The following is a 24633-nucleotide window of genomic DNA, read 5'->3' as shown; positions in this document are numbered from 1 at the left end:
TCCACGTTTGGATTTCACAGAATTTTTATATAGTATTTGCAGAGAATGATGCTCCTGACAGCTCATGGCAGGTTCCATGTTTGTCTGTCTCCTATAAAGCCAATTGTGTTGTCATGTCCTCCCTGCTTCCTGATGATTCCACTCACAAAAAAGATCCTAATGGACAACACTACTGTGCAGTGAATATTAATTAGCCATGTGGCTAGGAACAATAGCGGACTCATGCAATATACTCTGCCCTGTGATTTTTTTCAGTGCTGTGAGCTGGGCTGCGTTACAAGCTGCTGTAACTTGAGCCTGTAACTTCTCACTAGCAGCCGAGGGGAGGACCCAAGGTGGGGAGAAGTAGCCCCAGAATGCTTTGCAGTATGTTATGCGGCCTCTCGTCCTACTTACAGAGCTTGGGAATAACAGCCTTGCTGTTCAGCACACATCAAAAGTAAGAGAGATTTTTAACTTCAGTATTGCCTTTTTGGCTTCCTTCTAAACTGTTTAACACAGGAGAATAGAGGTTTAAATTAGCTTTTGCAGCCTGACAGTTATGCTGCATACACACTTGAGATAAAAGTCTCTGGAAAAGGCAAGATCACAGACCAATTTTACCCCATTCCATGTAGTATGAGAGCCATACCTACACAGTCTATTCTATGGAGCTGAACTCCCCATCAGAAAAAAATCTTTGCAAGATGCTGCACACAAAGATGCCCGTACACATTCAAAAGATCATTATCTGCAAAAGATCTCTTCCTGCAATTGATCCATTCCTGCAAAATGCATTCATAGTCTATGAGATCTGCAGATCCTCATACACACCTTGTTTAACAGACTTCATCTGCATATCTGGCAATCATCTGCAGATCTGAAAATCCATCCTGGTGGATCTGATCTGCAGATGATTGCCTGCTAAACAAGGTGTGTATGATGATCTGCAGATCTCATAGACTATAATGCATTTTGCATGGAATGGATCTTTTGCAGGAACAGATCTTTTGCAGATAATGATCTTTTGAATGTGTACGGGCATCTTTGTGTGCAGCATCTTGCAAAGATTTTATCTGATGGGGAGTGCAGCTCCATAGAATAGACTGTGAAGGTATGGCTCTCATACTACATGGAATGGGGTATAATTGGTCTGTGATCTTGCCTTTTCCAGAGACTTTTATCGCAAGTGTGTATGCAGCATTACTCTTTAAAAAAAAAAAAATTCTATACAATTAATCATTTTTTATTGAATTGCGATAAAAGTAAATCATTTTATTTTATTATTGTGGCCCTTTTCAACTCAAGCATTGCAATTAATTATTCTGATTGATTGTAACATTTAAAAAAAACCTGACCAATGTACCACACACCTATGTTCAATTTTTACCCAATTATGAAAAAAAAAAAAAAATTGAAAATTCTGAAGAAATTGCTTGGTTCTACCGTATACATAAATAGACAATCTACTCTAAACCAATCAATTTCCATGAAAATTGATCAGAAAAATCCACCACTCCCAATTGATTTATATTGAAAACAATGGGCAACCCAATCGGATTTTTTGAATAAAAAAAAACAAAAAAACTTTTGATTTTTTGGGGCAACCAATTGTCTTTATTTATCTAATTACTTTAAAATCAGATCCTTTTATTGTACTGTGTATGGCCACCTTAACACATATTAATCTGTTTACTAATTTATCACTGTGCACACATGTCACTGTTCAACATTGGGGCTGGAACCCACTCAGCTAAAGTTAATGGAGGGGCCAAATTCCACTGGAGAGATTGCGATTACCAAAATCGCAAACACAGGACAAGCAGCATTTTTGAGAGTTTGCGTTTTGTGTTTCTGCAATGTAAACTATATAAACTCTGACTTAATCGCTCATCAAAACCTACACAGAGCGATTTGGTAGTGTTTTTAAATTACTGCACACTGTAAAAAAATGACAATTAATTGAAAGAACCAATCAGAATTAAAAACGCTAATCTCAAATTGCTACACATCGCTGTCAAAAACCTTACACTTTTTAAAATCGCTACCACAATCGCCAGAAACCGCTCATGAAATCGCTTACAAAATGTTCAATAAAAACGCTAGCGCTTGCGATTAGCGGTAGCACTATGTAGTGGGTTCCAGGCCTTAGACAAGATTTCAGCCCAAATCTTGTCTAATATCGATCTAACTGCTGTAGCTGTAGCTATATCAATCCTCCAAAAAACAGGCATAAAAGATCTTCTTCCAATCACTATAAAAATCAAAAGATTGATAGAACATGTACTACTCTGTTGTAGACTTGAGCCCGTATCCAAACAATGTTTTCTCCTACATTTCCTCCCAGGAGATCATTTCTATTCTTCCTAAAAAATAACTTTTCAACACTTAGCAACTGAAAAAGTACTAAAAATGTACCTAAGAAAAGTAATATCAAACTTATTTTGAGTATTTTCTTGCATGCTCAGAGCTTCAAAGGTATTTATTAGTTTGGATTGAAAATACAGCAAAGTCCCCAGTATCGAGCACAGGTGGCAATCACCTGATGCCGGATACATGTACTCACCGACCGGTCGCTTGAGCAAGTGGACAAAAAAGTACAGATACTACCCCATAATGGCACCATGTTTTAACCTTCTTGTTGCTCCTTTTGGCGCCCTCCGTATAACGACTCCCGGCGTGTCACCTGACCTGCATCGGGTCAGATGACACCCGTGCACGGATGCTGGAAAGGCCTAGGAGCTACAGGAAAATTTGATTAGTGATTAGTGATAGTGCTGAACACTCAAGTACTTTTTGACCTGCAAACCCCCCACCCCCAACCTTTAAAGTACAGTCCCCGTTAGTTGCCTGAGTTCTAGATAATGGGGATTTTCTGCATCTAGTTGTAAAAAAGTTAATAGGATATGGGCCTTGATATTTTTACCAAATCAAATAACGGCTCAAATGAAAGAGCTGAACACTGTATGGCCAGCTTAACCACTTGAGGACCTAGGGCTTTCTACCCCTTAAGGACCGGCCACTTTTTTTCCATTCAGACCACTGCAGCTTTCACAGTTTATTGCTCGCTCATACAACCTACCACCTAAATGAATTTTGGCTCCTTTTCTTGTCACTAATAAAGCTTTCTTTTGGTGCTATTTGATTGCTCCTGCGATTTTTACTTTTTATTATATTCATCAAAAAAGACATGAATTTTGGCAAAAAAATGATTTTTTTAACTTTCTGTGCTGACATTTTTCAAATAAAGTAAAATTTCTGTATACATGCAGCGCGAAAAATGTGGACAAACATGTTTTTGATAAAAAAAACCCATTCAGTGTATATTTATTGGTTTGGGTAAAAGTTATAGCGTTTACAAACTATGGTGCAAAAAGTGAATTTTCCCATTTTCAAGCATCTCTGACTTTTCTGACCCCCTGTCATGTTTCATGAGGGGCTAGAATTCCAGGCTAGTATAAATACCCCCCAAATGACCCCATTTTGGAAAGAAGACATCCCAAAGTATTCACTGAGAGGCATAGTGAGTTCATAGAAGATATTATTTTTTGTCACAAGTAAGCGGAAAATGACACTTTGTGAGAAAAAAAAAAAAAAAAAAAAAGTTTCCATTTCTTCTAACTTGCGACAAAAAAAAATGAAATCTGCCACGGACTCACCATGCCCCTCTCTGAATACCTTGAAGGGTCTACTTTCCAAAATGGGGTCATTTGTGGGGTGTGTTTACTGTCCTGACATTTTGGGGGGTGCTAAATTGTAAGCACCCCTGTAAAGCCTAAAGGTGCTCATTGGACTTTGGACCCCTTAGCGCAGTTAGGTTGCAAAAAAGTGCCACACATGTGGTATTGCCGTACTCAGGAGAAGTAGTATAATGTGTTTTGGGGTGTATTTTTACACATACCCATGCTGGGTGGGAGAAATATCTCTGTAAATGACAATTTGTTAATTTTTTTTACACACAATTGTTCATTTACAGAGATCTTTCTCCCACTCAGCATGGGTATGTGTAAAAATACACCACAAAACACATTATACTACTTCTCCTGAGTACGGCAATACCACATGTGTGGCACTTTTTTGCACCCTAACTGCGCTAAAGGGCCCAAAGTCCAATGAGTACCTTTAGGATTTCACAGGTCATTTTGAGAAATTTCGTTTCAAGACTACTCCTCACGGTTTAGGGCCCCTAAAATGCCAGGGCAGTATAGGAACCCCACAAATGACCCCATTTTAGAAAGAAGACACCCCAAGGTATTCCGTTAGGAGTATGGTGAGTTCATAGAAGATTTTATTTTTTGTCAAAAGTTAGCGGAAAATGACACTTTGTGAAAAAACACAATTAAAATCAATTTCCGCTAACTTGTGACAAAAAATAAAATCTTCTATGAACTCGCCATACTACTAACGGAATACCTTGGGGTGTCTTCTTTCTAAAATGGGGTCATTTGTGGGGTTCCTATACTGCCCTGGCATTTAAGGGGACCTAAACCGTGAGGAGTAGTCTTGAAACGAAATTTCTCAAAATGACCTGTGAAATCCTAAAGGTACTCATTGGACTTTGGGCCCTTTAGCGCAGTTAGGGTGCAAAAAAGTGCCACACATGTGGTATCGCCGTACTCGGGAGAAGTAGTACAATGTGTTTTGGGGTGTATTTTTACACATACCCATGCTGTGTGGGAGAAATAACTCTGTAAATGGACAATTGTGTGTAAAAAAATCAAAAGATTGTCATTTACAGAGGTATTTCTCCCACCCAGCATGGGTATGTGTAAAAATACACCCCAAAACACATTATACTACTTCTCCCGAGTACGGCAATACCACATGTGTGGCACTTTTTTGCACCCTAACTGCGCTAAAGGGCCCAAAGTCCAATGAGTACCTTTAGGATTTCACAGGTCATTTTTGTTTCAAGACTACTCCTCACGGTTTAGGGCCCCTAAAATGCCAGGGCAGTATAGGAACCCCACTAATGACCCCATTTTACAAAGAAGACACCCCAAGGTATTCCGTTAGGAGTATGGTGAGTTCATAGAAGATTTTATTTTTTGCCACAAGTTAGCGGAAATTGATTTGAATTGTTTTTCTTCACAAAGTGTCATATTCCGCTAACTTGTGACAAAAAATAAAATCTTCTATGAACTCACCATACTCCTAACGGAATACCTTTGGGTGTCTCCTTTCTAGAATGGGGTCATTTGTGGGGTTCCTATACTGCCCTGGAATTTTAGGGGCCCTAAACCGCGAGGAGTAGTCTTGAAACTAAATGTCGCAAAATGACCTGTGAAATCCTAAAGGTACTCATTGGACTTTGGGCCCCTTAGCGCACTTAGGGTGTAAAAAAGTGCCACACATGTGGTACCGCCGTACTCAGGAGAAGTAGTATAATGTGTTTTGTGGTGTATTTTTACACATACCCATGCTGGGTGGTAGAAATATCTCTGTACATGACAATTGTTTGATTTTTTTTACACACAATTGTCCATTTACAGAGAGATTTCTCCCACCCAGCATGGGTATGTGTAAAAATACACCCCAAAACACATTATACTACTTCTCCTGAGTACGGCGATACCACATGTGTGACACTTTTTTTGCAGCCTAGGTGCGCTAAGGGGCCCAACGTCCTATTCATAGATCATTTTGAGGCATTTGTTTTCTAGACTACTCCTCACGGTTTAGGGCCCCTAAAATGCCAGGGCAGTATAGGAACCCCACAAGTGACCCCATTTTAGAAAGAAGACACCCCAAGGTATTCCATTAGGTGTATGGCGAGGTCATCGAAGATTTTATTTTTAGTCACAAGTTAGTGAAAAATGACACTTTGTGAAAAAAACCCAATAAAAATCAATTTCCGCTAACTTTTGACAAAAAATAAAATCTTCTATGAACTCGTCATACACCTAACAGAATACCTTGGGGTGTCTTTTTTCTAAAATGGGGTCACTTGTGGGGTTCCTATACCGCCCTGGCATTTTACGGGCCCAAAACCGTGAGTAGTCTGGAAACCAAATGTCTCAAAATGACTGTTCAGGGGTATAAGCATCTGCAAATTTTGATGACAGGTGGTCTATGAGGGGCCGAATTTTGTGGAACCGGTCATAAGCAGGGTGGCCTTTTAGATGACAGGTTGTATTGGGCCTGATCTGATGGATAGGAGTGCTAGGGGGGGTGACAGGAGGTGATTGATGGGGGTCTCAGGGGGTGATTAGAGGGGAAAATAGATGCACTCAATGCACTGGGGAGGTGATCGGAAGGGGGTCTGAGGGGTATCTGAGGGTTTGGCCGAGTGATCAGGAGCCCACACGGGGCAAATTAGGGCCTGATCTGATGGGTAGGTGTGCTAGGGGGTGACAGGTAGTGACAGGAGGTGATTGATGGGTGTCTCAAGGTGTGATTAGTGGGGGGAATAGATGCAAGTAATGCAACGGCGAGGTGATCAGGGCTGGGGTCTGAGGGTGTGGGCGGGTGATTGGGTGCCCTAGGGGCAGATGGGGGTCTAATCTGATGGGTAGCAGTGACAGGGGGTGATTGATGGGTAATTAGTGGGTGTTTAGAGGAGAGAACAGATGCAATGCACTTGGGAGGTGATCTGACTGCGGGTCTGCAGGCGATCGGATGGTGTGGGTGGGTGATCAGATTGCCCGCAAGGGGCAGGTTAGGGGCTGATTGATGGGTGGCAGTGACAGGGGGTGATTGATGGGTGATAGGTGATTGGCAGGTGATTGACAGGTGATCAGTGGGTTATTACAGGGAAGAACAGATGTAATTAATGCACTGGCGAATTGATAAGGGGGGGTCAGAGGGCAATCTGAGCGTGTTGGCGGGTGATTGGGTGCCCGCAAGGGGCAGATTAGGGTCTGATCTGATAGGTAAAAGTGACAGGTGGTGATAGGGGGTGATTGATGGGTAATTAGTGGGTGTTTAGAGGAGAGAATAGATGTAAACAATGGATTTGGGAGGTGATCTGATGTCGGATCTGCGGGCGATCTATTGGTGTGGGTGGGTGATCAAATTGCCCGCAAGGGGCAGGTTAGGGGCTGATTAATGGGTGGCAATGACAGGGGGTGACAGGGGGTGATTGATGGGTGATAGGTGATTGGCAGGTGATTGACAGGTGATCAGTGGGTTATTACAGGGAAGAACAGATGTAATTAATGCACTGGCAAATTGATAAGGGGGGGTCAGAGGGCAATCTGAGCGTGTTGGCGGGTGATTGGGTGCCCGCAAGGGGCAGATTAGGGTCTGATCTGATAGGTAAAAGTGACAGGTGGTGATAGGGGGTTATTGATGGGTAATTAGTGGGTGTTTAGAGGAGAGAATAGATGTAAACAATGGATTTGGGAGGTGATCTGATGTCGGATCTGCGGGCGATCTATTGGTGTGGGTGGGTGATCAAATTGCCCGCAAGGGGCAGGTTAGGGGCTGATTGATGGGTGGCAGTGACAGGGGGTGACAGGGGGTGATTGATGGGTGATAGGTGATTGGCAGGTGATTGACAGGTGATCAGTGGATTATTACAGGGAAGACCAGATGTAATTAATGCACTGGCGAATTGATAAGGGGGGGAGGGGGGGTCTGAGGGCAATCTGAGCGTGTGGGCGGGTGATTGGGTGCCCGCAAGGGGCAGATTAGGGTCTGATCTGATAGGTAACAGTGACAGGTGGTGATAGGGGGTGATTGATGGGTAATTAGTGGGTGTTTAGAGGAGAGAATAGATGTAAACAATGGATTTGGGAGGTGATCTGATGTCGGATCTGCGGGCGATCTATTGGTGTGGGTGGGTGATCAGATTGCCCGCAAGGGGCAGGTTAGGGGCTGATTGATGGGTGGCAGTGACAGGGGGTGACAGGGGGTGATTGATGGGTGATAAGTGATTGGCAGGTGATTGACAGGTGATCAGTGGGTTATTACAGGGAAGAACAGATGTAATGAATGCACTGGCGAATTGATAAGGGGGGGTCAGAGGGCAATCTCAGCGTGTTGGCGGGTGATTGGGTGCCCGCAAGGGGCAGATTAGGGTCTGATCTGATAGGTAAAAGTGACAGGTGGTGATAGGGGGTGATTGATGGGTGATTGATGGGTAATTAGTGGGTGTTTAGAGGAGAGAATAGATGTAAACAATGGATTTGGGAGGTGATCTGATGTCGGATCTGCGGGCGATCTATTGGTGTGGGTGGGTGATCAGATTGCCCGCAAGGGGCAGGTTAGGGGCTGATTGTTGGGTGGCAGTGACAGGGGGTGATTGATGGGTGATTGATGGGTGATTGACAGGTGATTGACAGGTTATCAGGGGGGATAGATGCATACAGTACACGGGGGGGGGGTCTGGGGGGGGGTCCTGGGGAGAATCTGAGGGGTGGGGGGGTGATCAGGAGGGGGCAGGGGGCAGGGGGGAGATAAAAAAAAAATAGCGTTGATAGATAGTGACAGGGAGTGATTGATGGGTTATTAGGGGGGTGATTGGGTGCAAACAGGGGTCTGGGGGGTGGGCAGGGGGGGTCTGAGGGGTGCTGTGGGCGATCAGTGGGCGGGGGGGGGGCAGATCAGTGTGTTTGGGTGCAGACTAGGGTGGCTGCAGCCTGCCCTGGTGGTCCCTCCGACACTGGGACCACCAGGGCAGGAGGCAGCCTGTATAATACACTTTGTATACATTACAAAGTGTATTATACACTTTGTAGCGGCGATCGCGGGGTTAACATCCCGCCGGCGCTTCCGTATGGCCGGCGGGATGTTACGGCGGGTGGGCGGAGCCAGTTGCCGGGGGAAGCGCGCGTCATCAATGACGCGATCGCTCCCCCGGCATAGGAAAAGGACGCAACGCCCTAAGGCGTATTGCGGTCCTTAGGGCATCCACTTTGCCGCCGCCCATGGGCTGTGGGCGGTCGGCAAGTGGTTAAACAAAAACACCTCTTCTGCATGGTTGTGTACTTCTTGATTCAGCACCTGACTACAGCTGGAGCCACCTCTCCCATTCTATATGCCATCAGCAGAGCCGGCACTACCATAGAGGCAAATGGGGCAATTGCCCCGGGGCCTCTGACCTCTGCTGGGCCCCCCAGGTGGTCTTTCTGACTGCTCCCATACGCCTGCATGTTCAGCTCAGCTGCAGTGGCAGGAAGGCGCACACTGGCCAGGGGGGAAAAGGGGCAATCTCCCCCCAGGCCGCCATTTATTCAGTGATTTAGGGCCTGTCTGGTGTATTCAGGTTTGTTGTTGTAAGGCAATGTGAAACACTGGGCTAGCTGATAAAAGTGCAATTAGAGGATAGGTAAGCTGATAAATATACACAGCATGATGCAGAGCTTGCCTGGAGGGTCCGTGGGCAAAAATCTGTCTGGTCTCTTCCCAATGTTATAATGACTGCATGTGTGGATAAGGTGTTATACAAGTTGAAACGTTTTTGACAGTCCCTAGACTCCAGGAGAGCTGCTTTCTGACTTGTTTGAGAGATCAGCAGGGACAGGAGTCCTATTACAGGCAAGTAGCCTCTGTGTGATGTGAGACTGCAATGCAGATGAGCGCTCTGCTCCATCTCAGGCTATTCTCAATTTCTCTCCACCCCTCCTCTCACTGGGCTAGTAAAACGCCAAAATCACAATAGCAATCGCTAGCAATTTGTGAGTGCAATTTCGTGAAACGATTTTCAGAGCGATTTTTTAATGAATCGCTCCAAAAAATGCTACATGCAGTGTGTTTGTGATTTTGAAAAAAATCACAACACTGCTGTGAGAACACCCTCATAGGGTAACATTAGCCAAGTGCTTTCCAAATCACTGTCGATTTGAAAAACGCTCAGAAGCCTTCTTGATGTGCACCAGCCTCCTTCATTCACCTTTGTTTCCCTCTTCCCCTAGTGCTGGGTGTCTTCTTGTCATACAGGAAAGCTAAATAAAAGTGCAATCCTGGTGATTTTTTTTTTAAATGTCTGAATAGTTGACTGAATAGCTTGTTGGAACATGGCATCCGTAGCTTTGTGAGACATTCTTGGGCAACACTTTTAATTTCTTTAACCTCCTTGGCGGTAACCCCGTGTGTGACACGGGATAAGCCGCCGGAGGGTGCCGCTCAGGCCCTGCTGGGCCGATTTACATAATTTTTTCTTTGCTACACGCAGCTAGCACTTTGCTAGCTGCGTGTGCACAACGATCTCCGCCGCGCTGCCCCCCCCCAGACCCCTTACGCTGCCTGGCCAATCAGTGCCAGGCAGCGCTGAGGGGCGGATCGGAACACCCGCTGACGTCACAACGTCGATGATTTCGGTGACGTCATCACGATCGTCGCCATAGCGACGGGGAAGCCCATACAGGGAATCCCGTTCAGAACAGGATTCTCTGCAGGGTAAAAGCGCCGGTGGCGATCGGAGGGGTGGGAGGGATAGCGAAGGGAGGGGGGAAGCATGTAGCTAGCACTAGGCTAGCTACATGCTTTAAAAAAAATTAAAAATTAAAAAGTGCTGCGCTGCCCCCCTGGCGGATTTATTGTACCGCCAGGGAGGTTAAAGAGGAACTTCAGCCTAAACAAACATACTGTCATTAATTTACATTAGTTATGTTAATTAAAATTGATAGGTAATATATTCTCTTACCCACCCTGTTTTAAAAGAACAGGCAAATGTTTGATTTCATGATGGCAGCCATCTTTTTAGTTGAAAGGAGGTGACAGGGAGCATGAGACACAGTTCCAACTGTCCTGTGTCCTGAGCACCTCTCCCAGTTGCTAGGCAACGTGAATAACAACATAGGAAATTCCATCATGCTCTACACAGCATCAGGGAAAAAAAGCCTGGGCCTTTTTTCTTTGATGGGTGGAGCTTAGATAAAAATGCAGCTAAAAATGATGCTTTGGTAAGAAAAACAAAGTTCTGATGCTGTGAAACTGTTAAAGAAACACCAAGCCTTTTCAGTTCTGCTGTGTAGATTTTTAGTCCGCAGGTTCACTTTAATGATTGATTCTGCTGGTATGTCTCTGTTCTGGTCCAAGGGGGGTGTCCACCAACAAATAACTGCAGAGGGGCCTGATGTAGTTACACCCCTACCCAGCTGCCTTGTAATAACTCACCTGTCCCTGCAGTAGCTCCATCCCGTGCTCCCTCTTCAGCCACGCTGCCTGCCTCTATGACCCTGTGCATGTTATTTACACATAACATGTGCTGGATGGAGGAGACACAGGCAGCAGGGCTGAAGGCAAAGCACAGGATGGAGCAGCTGATACAGGTGAGTTATTACAAGGCAGCTGAGCTACACAATGTGCGGGGGCCATGGGAGAAGTCTATGCGAGACCACGAGGGGCAGCATTACCATAAGCATAAAGCAACCCCGGCCATCAGTTAGCATACTGCTTAGAATTGACCTTACTAATCGGTTCTGAAGCAAACAGAAAAGTATTCCGGCAAATTTTTGTAAATATTAACTATAAAAGAAATTCTGAAAATAATCTGTTCTTCCAAACAACAAGGGGCAGCCTGAATTCTTCACACATCTGATCTCCTGTGGTACTGGGATCTGAGAAAAACTACGGTGTAGTTTCAGCCAGTGTGCACATTTGCATGGCAGCCACTTTTGATTTAATAAAACATCTATTTAAAAAAAAATTCAGACGGGTATTTCTATTGCTGATGTGACTTTCATATTGTCATGTTCATTGTTCCATAGTTATAAAGAAAAAAAACGAGAGCCCAATATAGTGTAGTAAGTATTGGAACAGGAAGGGAATAATGAAAAGTAAGTATTATACTTACAAACCAGGGTTGCCCTTAAAGCAACCACTGTAAAGGCGGGTGGGGAGATTAGGCCTGTCCCCACTCAGGACTAAGAGGTCGCACTCTGTGGATAGAGGAAAAAGAGGGTGTACCACCCTTCCTACCATGAGTGGATATCTTGATTTGTAAAGGTGTACAGAGGCGCCACAAGGATAAAATATGCTAAAATCGTATAAAACGTTCAGGAGGCGGTGGTGGACCAGCCACTCAAAAACAGACACGCCACTGTCGATTGAGGTAGTCACAATTTATTCACATACTCCTACAAACTAGCAACGCGTTTCGTGGGTATATTCCCGCTTCCTCAGGCAACAACAAATAGGAGCACACACACCACAGTACAGTCTCAAGGTCACAATAAACGCCACGCTTATCGTGACCTTGAGACTGTACTGTGTGTGCTCCTATTTGTTGTTGCCTGAGGAAGCGGGAATATACCCGCGCAACGCATTGCCAGTTGTTTCTAGGAGTATGTGAATAAATTGTGGCTACCTCAATCGACAGTGTCGTGTCTGTTTTGGAGTGGCTGGTCCACCACCGCCTTCTGAACGTTTTATACGATTTTAGCATATTTTATCCTTGTGGCGCCTCTGTACACCTTTACAAATTGTTCCATAGTTGAATGATTACCCATCTCAGCTGTTGGCTGCACTCCTGCTCATCCTGGAATCTGAGGGTGCCTTGGCCACCTGCAGATGCTCCTGATCTCCTGCTGAACGTGCTATAATCTAAAATAAATGGAAAATCCAGCATGGAGAGAAGGAGCCCCGTGCAACTGCTGTGGCAGGTGTGCAGACTGAGGAAGTCAAGAGTAGGGATGATCAATGAGATGCAAATAATTTTTATATAGTTAATTTTAGATGTAAGTGTAGATATTTTTCTTAAATAAAATGTGTTTTGATGTAGTTTTACTATTTGGTCACAAAATGTCCTCATTATTTCCGATTCGCGTACGTAAGGACATGAATCGGAAATAATGCGTGGCAGTGAAACACCCGGAAGATACAATAACGCAGACATGTAATAGATGCCAGCGTTCAATGAATCACGGATTTAGATCAATGAATGGGAACTGCGTTCGCCTTCATTCATCTCTCCGCTAACGGGCGATGACAGAGCGTGCTGCGGCCACCTGCCCCTGTAGTGTAGACTTATATTCACGGTCCTAGTACTTCAAGTGAAGTTTTGCCGGGCCGTGAATATACTGCACAAGGTGCAGTAAGTAGTTAAAAGGTAGTGAGAGTGATATGGAGGCTGCCATATTTATCCTTTTAACTTCCTTAGCGGTCTGGACGAGCTTAGCTCGTCCAGTACCGCCAGAGGGTGCCGCTCAGGCCCTACTGGGCTAAAAAGCAATACAAAAAGCAGATCATAGACACAGTGTGCTTTGTTTGATGAATAAAGGTAATTTTAGTTCAGGCGACGACACTAGTCCGTTTCGGGTTATTGACCCTTCGTCAAGCCTTTACAAAGCATAGAGAATTATCTTACCCGAAACGGACTAGTGTCGTCGCCTGAACTAAAATTACCTTTATTTATCAAACAAAGCACACTGTGTCTATGATCTGCTTTTTGTATTGCGTTTTATGTCTGTACCACAAATTTTTCTGCTGCTTTACAAAGAATTTTTCTACCTTTTTGAAGAAGAAAAATATTTTTTTGTGAATATAATAAAGTGTGAAACAAAAATTCTGGAAACAGATCGCTATTTTGTGGCTTCACTTGATTTAAATCGATCCTCCTATAAAGAAACCTGATCTTAATAGAACGCCAGGGTCTTTAAAGGACAACTGTAATGAGAAGGATATGGAGGCTGCCATATTTATTTCCTTTTAAGCAACACCAGTTACTGAACTGCCCTGCTGATCCTCTGCCTCTAATACTTTCAGCCATAGACCCTGAACAAGCATGCAGCAAATCAGGTGTTCCTGACATTATTGTCAGATCTAACAAGATTAGCTGCATGTTTGTTTCTGGTGTGATTCAGACACTACTGCAGCCAAATAGATCAGCAGGGCTGCCAGGCAACTGGTATTATTGTTCTCACTTTAGCTGTCCTTTAAACAATATTAGTTGCCTGGCAGTCCTCCTGATCTTTTGTCTCTAATACTTTTAGCAATTGGCCCTAAAAAAAGCATATGCAGATCAGGTACTCTGACTCGGTTGACTCAGGTTTTACTGGATTAGCCTAGAATGCTTGTTTTAGGGTTTTGACTCAGACACTAAGTATGTCAGAAGATTAACAGGACTGCCAAGCAACTGGTATTGTTTACAAGGAAATAAATATGGCAGCCTCCATGTCACTTTCACCTCGGGTTCCCTTTAACCTCTTGAAGACCCCCCAAACGACCAGGCCTTTTTTTGCTGAAATGGCCACTGCAGCTTTAAGGCCAAACTGCAGGGCCGCACAACACATCACACAAGTGATCTTCCCCCCTTTTCTTTCAACCAACAGAGTTCTCTGTTGGTGGGGTCTGATCGCCCCCCCCCCCCCATGTTTATTTTTTTTATATAAATATTATTGTTCGTGATTTTTATTTAAAAATCACTGTTTGTTTAAATAAGTTACCTCCCTCCCCGCAGCCAGCCAATTACGGCGATCGGCTGTCATAGGCTTCTGCCTATGAGAGCCGATCGCTCTCTTGTCCCCCAGGGGGACAGCCATGTGACACGGCTGTCCCCAGTACAGCGCTGCAGCCGATCGCAGCGCTGTACACAGAAATAGACGGCGATCTCGCCGTCTAACAGTCTCCCGAGCGGCAACAGCCGCTCGGAGACTAAAGGCGGGGCGGAGCTCCGCCCCCCAAGCAGGAGATGCGCGCGCAGCCTGCGTGCGATCTCCTGCATTAGCTGGCCCCATGACTTTACGCCAATTGGCGTTAGGCGGTCCTGGGGCTGCCGCCACGGCCACGCCCATCAGCGTGACGCGGTCGGCAAAAGGTTAATGCTTTATCTTAAGCAAAACATTTTCAATTAAATTTATGCATAAAAAAGTTTTGTAAAAAGCAGTGTAACTTTTGCAAAATACAAAAACAGGAATCTGCTCTTTTTGGATTTCTTTCGGAGGTCCCTGTGCTGCAACGGTGGGGTCCAGGAGGACGTGGAAAGCCTCTGCCAGATCCAGAGGCTTCCCTCTTCTTACACAAGCATCTTTGTTCCCTTAATCCATGGGTACACTTTAAGTAGGGATAAAGATTCAGAAATAAAAAAAAAAACTACGAATGGTAGCAAAATTTTGTTCAAAAGTAAAAATTCATCACCTGACCCAAAACAGGAGGAAATGTAGAAAGGAAGGGGCGACACTAAAGAAAAGAGTGCCAGAAGGAGCATGTGGAGTTTGGCTGTCCCCCCCCCCCCCCCCCCACACACACACACACACACAATTCCCACACAGTGTATATTATTTTCACAATAAATACTATAACATACTCTTCCGTCTTTTCAATATACGTATATACAGCATATACTTTCATAATTCCATCCTTTTTGTTGTATATCCAAATATCCAAGTTCGGAATGCGGAATGAATAACTACATACAATTTATTTTGATTGAATACAATTTGAAAATCCATCACACACCATACAATTCTTGGTAAAGTTGTTCTGAATTTTCCAACCCATACAATCACAAAAAATCGAGAAAACAGAAAATTTGATTAGATTTCTTAATAAAAAAAACTTTCAATTTTTCAGTACAATTGATTGTTTTTATCAAATTAGGGTAAAATCAAACAGAAAGATTGTAACACTTGTGGCCACCTTAATTCTCTAAATTATAAGATCCCTCCAGTAAGGGTGAGGGCCCGTATGCAATGAACCTTTTCTCCTTTTTTTTCCTAGGAGATAATTTTTCAACTTCTTTTTAAATCATCTTTAGCACTTTGCAATCAGAAATTTTTGGGGGGTATTTCCTTGCTTGCTGGTGGTTTAAATGGCATTTTATTGAAAATATCACCTAGGAGAAAAAGTGAATTACATATGGGCCCTTGTTTCTAATGTCAGATACAGTATATATTATAGTGACCCCTCACCTGTCCACCACGCTGGCAGGCTTCACCTTGTCGATGATGATCACCTGCTTGTTCCGGTGTGTGCCGATGCTCAGGGAGATGCCCAGCGTGGATCCCGGCGTCCTGGCAATTTCCACCAGTAGGGGTCCTGATGCATTTGTCACAGTGTCTAGGAGAAGAGGATCATGGGGGAAAAGGGAGACAGGCTGATCAGTTTTGCTGTAGCAATATATGGCATGACTCACAGTCATTTGCTAATGTTATCTATACACTTGAAGTACCGTCATTTAGTTCACCTTGCACCCAGTGTAGTAGGGATGCTCGTTCGGATTCCGCAGGAATGCAATTTACGCATTGAAATTTGGAAATCGGTAATACAATTGCGGTAGGCAGATTTTTGCGAAAATCGCAGACATTTTCGTAGAAATTTCTGCCGACTTTAACACTCATTTTCTCAAATGCTACAAGGTCTTTTTCAAAGATTTGTTTTCCTCTTCATCCCACTCTTCTGCTTAAAATACCCTGAAAATGTGGTGTTTCTAGCACCTACGGGGGCTTCGCTATTAACCACTTAACGACCAGCCAACGCCGATAGGCGGCGGCTGGTCGCAACTGTGTTTCTATGGAAACGGCCGTTTCCTGTGAGTTCACGGTGGCGGGCTCCGTGAACAGCCTGCGACCCTCAGATCGCGGCTCGCAGGCTAAATGTAAACACCCGGGGACGTAATCCCCGGTGTTTACATTGTATGGCGTTGCTACCACAGAAGCGCCGTAAAGGAGATCGGCAATCCCCGGCCTCTGATTGGCCGGGGATCGCCGCCATCTGATAGGCTGAAGCCTATCTGAGGCGGTACAGGACGGATCGCTGTCCTGTACCGCCTATAGTGAGGAGGGGAGGGAGAGAAGGAAGGAGAGGAGGGGGGGGAATAGCGCTGCAAAGGGGGGCTTTGAGGTGCCCCCTGCAAGGCACAAACAGGCGGTGATCAGAAGACCCCTCCAACAGGACATCCCCCTAGTGGGAAGAAAGGTGGGGAAGTCTGATCGCCCTGCCTGCAACCTGATCTGTGCTGGGGGCTGAAGAGCCCACCCAGCACAGATCACAGAAAAACTGGCCGGTCCTTAAGTGGTTAACCACTAAAGTCGGTGGCCATTGACTGTAATGTAAAATTCGGAAAATCTGAATTACTGATATGTGGTTTGCCGCTGCCTTTAGAGGTCAATAGCAAAGCCCCGATAGGTGCTAAAAACACCACATTTTCAGGGTATGTTAAGCAGAAGAGAGGGAAGAAGAGGAAAAAAATTGTTCAAATAGACCTTTTAGATTTTGAGAAAATGGATGTGAACCCCATGATTTGTAGCTAAAGCCCTGGTGTGGCGCTAAAGGCCTGGATTAGATGACAGAGTTCAGACCTTCAGAATATACACTGTATATAGTGGAACCTTGGTTTGCAAGCATAATTTGTTCGGAAGCATGCTTGTAATCCAAAGCACTCTCATATCAAAGCCAATTTCCTCATAAGAATTAATGTAAACCCAGTTGATTTGTTCCACAATCCAAACACAGTTATAGTAAAATAATATAAAATAAAAATGTAAACAATACGTTCACTATAACTAACAGAATCATTGCCATCTGTTGGCTCGCCCCATCCTTTTTTTTTGTGTGTGTGGCTTGTGACAGTTACTTTTGAGGGTTTCATGGAAATGTTACTTTGCACAGTCTCTACACTCAGATTAGGTACAATTAAGCATAATCCGGCATCCCCAAAGGGAGAAGAGCGGTCAGCTAAGTTGTCATGACGTGATGCATGTATACTTGTATTCAGGGCCGGCCCGCTCATGAGGCGGGGTGAAACATTTGCCTCAGGCGGCAAATTTCTAGGGGCGGCATCCACCCATCGGTGGGTGCGGGGAGCCGGCCGCCCAGCTGGAGGGGTAGCGGGCAGGACGGGGGTATTGGGCCTAGCGGCGGGGAGGGGGGTCGGACCCCCCCTCCCTCGCCTGGGTCCCCCGTCCTCCGCTCCCCTCCAGCCTTAAATAGATAAGAAGCGCAACTCGTAAGAGGCAGTGGGCGGGGAGGACTCACCTCTTCCTCGATCCAGCGTGCGCTCCACTGACGTCACTTCCTGCAACGCCGCCCACTGTATTGTAAGTGGACGGCGCTGCAGGAAGGGCGGCAGCAATCATTTTTTCCTCAGGCGGCAAAAAGTCTAGGGCCGGCCCTGCTTGTATTTGCTTGTATATCAAGACGTTGCTTGTATATCAAGTAGAAACAATTGAGCAAGTTTGTCATCAGTGTAGCCATGAAGGGGTTACATGTTTTCCAGATACAGCCAGAGAATAGAGCTGAATCTGCTCCAATCAATTAATCTGACACATAGGGTGAAAGCAGAGTGGCTGTGCCTTGCAGCGCGGCAGCTCGCCGTACAACTCCTAGGGAGGTCCATCAAAACATTGGCATCCGGTCCCTGCTGGCAGATGTCATTCCACCGGCAAGGAGTGGAGCTGGTTGGGGTTCTATTGGTCTGTGCCTCGTTTCCAAAGGAGAAATGAGAAATGACATTAAAAGCCAACATTTGTATAGCGTTTTTCTCTAAGACTTAGAGCGAGCTGAGGAGGCCATTCTGGAGTATTAGGGAGTCGCGCTAAAGGAGTTCTTATTCTTCAAACACTGGTTTCCTATGTTAAGGGTGTTGCCCTTATGCCTTTAAAGTGGGATGAAACTTCATATTAACTGAAAAAAATGAAAGAACAAAAACATCATATCATGTACAGCCTGGTCAAGGCTTTCAATTTTTTTGACCAATCACTGACCACTTTTACCACTGCCTCCATGTTGTATGGGAGCAGGGCTGGTTTTAGACTTTTTGATGCCTGAGGGAAGCTTGTGAGGATGCACCCCCCATTTGGAATGATTGCACAGCACCTGACAGAATTGCACTGCACGTTATAGCTGCGATAAAAACAAAACAAAAAAAACACCCTCTGTATAGGTAAGTAGGTAGCCAGGTATACATGCTTCCTGTATAGGTAGCAAAACACACAATGTGCTCACTCCCAGATAAAGCAATTTCCTACCTTTATCTGGTCAGCAGGTGCCAGTCAGCCAATCAGGTGTACTGTCATACACCCTTTGCCTGCTGTACCAAATCTAGCAGGAATTGCATAAATATTCAAAGCATTAAAAATCTGTTGACCCTCATGCTACATGGAGGTGATGAAATTGGCCAATTATTGGCCAATCACAAATTAAGGTATACGCAAGGCTTTATAAATTGAATTACATAATTGCATCTTTGAAAAATCTTCAGGAGAATTGATTCATTGAGATTGTTTTTAGGTCGAATGCAATCAGATAATCAACTTGGAAGGCTTGAAAATTCTCGCCAAGTTTAAAGTCTGGTACACACGTTCAAAGGCCAGACACTGACCAATTTTACCACCTCCATGCAGTGGAGTAACAATAGGGGCTGCAAGGGGTGCAGCTGCAGGGAGGGGGGGGGGCACTTAGGGCTATTTTTTGGGGGCAGGAGGGGTGAGCATTGGCCACCTACAGCGGCAGGGAGGGGGGCCCAATTCCTCTCTCCCTCACCTCAGGCTCTCCCTCCAGCATCAATTGGCGCAGCAGCAGAGGGCAGGAACACGGAATGCGGATATACTTCCACGTTCCATGCAACGGAAGTTCTTCTCAGCAAGTGTCTGACGCTACTTCCTGTTTATCAGGAAGTACCGTGAGGCTCTTACAGAGACCGGACCTCTGGCGCATGGAATGCATGGAAGAGGTCTGTCCGCGTTCCTCGTTCCTGCCCCACTGCTGCCGCTGATTAATGCTGGAGGGGGTAGCGCTGCGGGGAGAGCCCGAGGTGAGGGAGGGGGGATTGCCCCTCGCCGCTGTGGGTGTCCAATGCTCTCCCTCATGCGCTGCGACCCTGGGGCACCCATGCCTGGCTATAATGGGGGCACCCATGCCTGGCAACAATGGCGGCTCCAGGATTTTTTTTGGGGGGGGTGCTATGCAAGTGCTGGACCAACTTCTGGGGTAGTGGCAAAAAATGGGTGTGACTATAACCTGCGGCACGTCGCGGCAAAAAATGGGCGTGGCCATGGCCGGATTAGGGCAGAGCTAACTATAATATGTGCAATCATGTAGCAGATGTGTCCAGAAAATACGTGCAATCATGTGGCAGATTTGACCAGAAAATACGTGCAATCATGTGGCAGATTTGACCAGAAAATATGTGCAATCATGTGGCAGATTTGACCAGAAAATACGTGCAATCATGTGGCAGATTTGACCAGAAAATATGTGCAATCATGTGGCAGATTTGACCAGGAAACACAATCATGCGGCAGAAAATACACCTGCTAATAAATAAAAAAACATTTACTCACCTGCTGAAGACCTACTGTCCAGGCCTCCGTTCATGATATGGAATACTATGGGCATATTTTGTATGTAAACCCTCAAACTACATGGAGGTGGAAAAATTGGTCAGTGATTAACATACATACATCTAACAATTTTTTGTCCCGATCGACTGTCTAATTGGATAATTGTATCAATTTAGATGAAAATCGTTGCCGCAACAAGCATGCCTGATCTATCGGAATCGGTTTAATGCATCGAGCAGACATGATGGAAAGATCTCACTTGAAAGTCCTCAAATGCACGTGCAGTGGCAATGACGTTCAATATCGCAGCGAATGATGGAAACCACCTGCCTGGCCCCAATGTGTAAATATCCCCTCCCATGCCTGCGTGTAGGGTTTTAAAATCTCACCTGCCCCACTGACGCAACTCCAGACCTCCTCGGCCATCACCCTTGTGTGGCACACCAAGCATGTGAGTGTGAGGCGTCACACATGCACCAAGTGATACACGCTCTTGGTGAGACAGCAGACACAGGGGGGCGGCATAGGAGCTCGAGAGTCACCGAAGTGGGACAGGTGAGTTTTTACAGCATACGGGGAGGATGGACTTTAATTTACATTTGGGGCAGGGGTGGCTAGTGGCCAGGCAGGAAGCAAAGTCACAAGGCCGACTCTTACCCATAAGGGAAACATCGTACTCGATCTGGAAGACGGCCTCCTGGCTGCACTGCCGGAGGATGGTAAGGGCATCTGCGAGGGGCACGTTGTGAAGGGAGATTCCATCTACACACAGGATCCGATCCCCAACTTTCAGTGTTCCTTCCCTGAGGGGGAGAAAAGATTACATTTATAAAGTTGTTAAAGAGTAACTGTCGGGCATAAAATCAAAAACCAATTCTTTATTTTTATCTGGTAAACAGGTAATAAGGATGCTAACCAGGCAATCAGTGGCGGCGCCAGGGGGGTGCTCAAGCACCCCCTAAATTTGTCAAAGCACCCCATGGTGTGAACTGACTTCAGGCGTCTAAGAGACGCCGAGTCAGTTCACAGCGGCAGCCCGGAACAGCAGGCAGGGCTACCGTAAGATGGCCGCCCGAAGCCGTGCTCTGCAGACTTGGAGTCTGCCGTGCAGGGCTTCGGGCGGCCATTTTCCCGTAGCCCTGCTCGCCGGGTAATGCAGGCTGCTGCAGGAAGGAAGAGGATCGTGGGAGCTGAGCTGCACGCCACAAGAAGGTCGGAAGAGGAGGAGGTCGGAAGAGGAGGAGGTCGGCACAGGAGGTCTTCTGACTAGGTGAGTAAATGGGTTTTTCTTTTCTTTTTCAGGTGGTGCTGCTGATTGGGGTCAGAACTGCTGAGCATTGTGCATATTGGGGTCAGATCTGCTGAGGATTGTACATATTGGGGTCATATCTGATAAGGATTGTGCATATTGGGGTCATATCTGAGAAGGATTGTGCATATTGGGGTCATATCTGATAACGGTTGTGCACATTAGGGTCATATCTGCTAAGAATTGTGCATATTGGGGTCATATCTGATAACGGTTGTGCATATTGGGGTCATATCTGATAACGGTTGTGCATATTGGGGTCATATCTGATAACGGTTGTGCATATTGGGGTCATATCTGATAAGGATTGTGCATATTGGGGTCATATCTGATTAGGATTGTGCATATTGGGGTCATATCTGATAACGATTGTGCATATTGGGGTCATATCTGATAACGATTGTGCATATTGGGGTCATATCTGATAACGATTGTGCATATTGGGGTCATATCTGATAACGATTGTGCATACTGGGGTCATATCTGGTAACGATTGTGCATATTGGGGTCATATCAGATAACGATTGTGCATATTGGGGTCATATCTGATAACGATTGTGCATATTGGGGTCATATCTGATAACGATTGTGCATATTGGGGTCATATCTGATAACGATTGTGCATATTGGGGCCATATCTGATAACGATTGTGCATATTGGGGTCATTGAACATGTTTTTTGTTCAAATCTGCTCACATTACGTGTATTTTCTTGAGAAAACCTGCACAATTATGTGAATTTTCTGGGGAAAGGGTCACCAAAACTTGGGGCCTCTGTCTTTGCGTTGCACTTTTAAAGGGAACCCGAGGTGAGAATAATATTGAGGCTGCCATATTTATCTCCTTTTAAGTAATACCAGCTGCCTGGCTGCCGTGTTGGTCCTCTGCCTCTAATTCTTTCAACCATAGACCCTCACTTGTGCCCCCACTGTACGGTAACGTTTGTCTTTTGCATACTTCTGTCCTATGGGATAAATGAAGCCTAAAGTTTTTTACTCAGTGCCCGGCATTCTCTACATTGTTTACAAGACATCTGCCTCAGCCATGAGCATCGGAATGGGGCTGTGGTGTGCAGTGCCGCTTACTATATCCACTGCCAGCAACTAATTTGAATGAAAACCTATCGAGCCTTGCATACCTACCGCGATGCGATGCGATTCACCGGAAGTATCACATTTACCACAATGACAACAGTGCGTTATCAGTAATCACCCGTGGCAAAGTTTGAAAAGTTAAAAAAAAAATCTAAAGTGTTTTATAGCTATGGGACATGTCATGTAAAAATTAGAAAGGGTGAAAAAAAAAAAAAAGATTTTCTGCATTTATGCTTAATTTTTTCCCTATAAAGTGACTATAAAATAAAATAGATTTGGGAGAAAAATATTACCCAAAGAAAGCCTAGATTGTACTGAAAAAAACAAGATATATATATATCACTAAAATGGCATAAGTAATTAAGAAGTTACTGCTGTATCAAAACGACACTGCTAAAGTATCAAAAATAAAAGGAATCGTAAGAGGTAAAAACCGTGGAATGCAAATTAGTTAAATTGATTGATGCGGGGAAGTGTATTTTGATAATACACTTCTGTGCACTTCCTATTTCCGCCACAGGAAGTGAGGGCTAAAGAGCCTCCCTTTTGGCTTGGCTTGCAGCCAGATTAGAGATTATCTCATGATAAATCTCTAAATGCAAATTTTAGCGTTATCGATAGTGGTTATTCGATCGTCCTGCACTAAAACCTCTGGTTACTGTAGTGTGAAACTGGCCTAAAGGTAGTCATGAGATATTCATTGCACATATTTTAAAGAAACATGCTTGGGTGTACCTCGTCTTCATCTATGCCTGCTGCTACCACACATGTCCAATGGACATAAGACATGAGCACATTCCCTTCTATGCAATAAGCCAATCATACACACCAGCTATGACTCCCTTTTTAGGGCTTCCAGTACCCAATCACAATATGTAGTGTTTATCAAATGGAGTTTCAAATCAGAAAGCGGTTTTCTAAGCACATGTGCTATTTGGTATCACCTAGAACCGAAAAAAAGTTAGAGAGTTATAGCTCAGTCGGAAATTCATTACAATTACAAAACCTCAGGCCCGGATTTACATCACAGGAGCCTATAGACACAGATGTCCTGGCACCCTACACTTCACTCTCCATGAACCTACAAACATCCACTGAACTTCACCGTAAGTGTGCCGGCTGGCCCAGCTGTCACTTCTCCCTTACTTCTCTTGCCCATCATAGCTACAGGTGTCCCTTAGTATTAGGTAGCCAGAGCTATCCTCAGTATTAAGTAGCAAGAGGTTACCCCAAGTATAAGGTAGCTAGAGGAACCTCAGCATTAAGTAGCTAGTGGTGCCCCCGACTGAAGGGAGAACTCGTCAGTGGAATGCCGAGAGCTGGGTAAGTAACCTCTCATTTACGCTCTGCTTGGGACTCTGCATAGGGAAGGAGGAAGCAATTTACTAGCAGAGAGGAGTTGGCTCTCCATCATCAGGCGTCTGTAGGCAGGAGCCTACAATCCAGCCCTACAGAACACAGAAAAACAGACTGCTACAACCCCATGGCCTTACAATCTTTTTTTTTTTCTACGTGCTTCAATTCACTTAAAAATGAGCTGTACCAAAGCAGAATATATGGGCCACCCTTGTCTGCACAAATCAATTAACCAGAGGCTGTACTCTAAAGGCCTGTATAACTGTACAGTTGTTCTCCCCATTAAGTTTTCCTTAGTCCCAATAACAGATAATCAAATGGATCTATATGCATGCCATACAATTTTGGCAGAAAGAGTGGCCAAACTTTTCCTCCTCTCTAAAATTCCACAGAGACAAGTGATATATTTGGCAAGAAAACTATTACTGTACATATTTTATTTATAAGCTACACCCACAAGTTTTGACCAAACCTAAATATCCCCTAACAAGGCAACTTCTCGGTTTAAAAACACTTTTATGGCATGGAGTAAAAGTAGAATTTTACTCACAGCATTATTACATAGGGGCATCCCAGAATGCATTCCATCCTCTGTAATAAAACCCCTTTGTCTCTGCGTCCCATCCCTGCACTTCCAGTGTATGTGTGTGTGTGTGTCCCGTGTTTTGCGCTACTGCGCATGTACAGGGAGGGACGCAGAGACTGAGGAGAGCTGAGGGAGGACGGGGCC

General features: G+C 45.0%; 1 protein-coding gene across 13 annotated transcripts in view; it reads right to left on the bottom strand.

Moving 5' to 3' along the window:
- The window catches only part of GRIP2 (glutamate receptor interacting protein 2), a 627309-nt gene that overhangs the window by 128944 nt on the left and 473732 nt on the right, over positions 1-24633 (bottom strand). For all 13 annotated transcript variants that reach the window (XM_068253049.1, XM_068253055.1, XM_068253054.1 and 10 more), the window contains exons 7-8: positions 20802-20947; positions 15774-15921 (exon numbers count right to left, since the gene is read on the bottom strand). In XM_068253049.1, coding sequence (XP_068109150.1) covers positions 15774-15921; positions 20802-20947 — 294 coding nt within the window. The remainder of the gene's footprint in view (positions 1-15773; positions 15922-20801; positions 20948-24633) is intronic.

The sequence above is a fragment of the Hyperolius riggenbachi genome, chromosome 9 (assembly GCF_040937935.1).
Source record: "Hyperolius riggenbachi isolate aHypRig1 chromosome 9, aHypRig1.pri, whole genome shotgun sequence".
Taxonomy (NCBI): Eukaryota; Metazoa; Chordata; class Amphibia; order Anura; family Hyperoliidae; genus Hyperolius; species Hyperolius riggenbachi.
The sequence above is the reverse complement of the archived record's forward strand: the minus strand, read 5'-3'. Positions and strand labels throughout refer to the sequence as shown.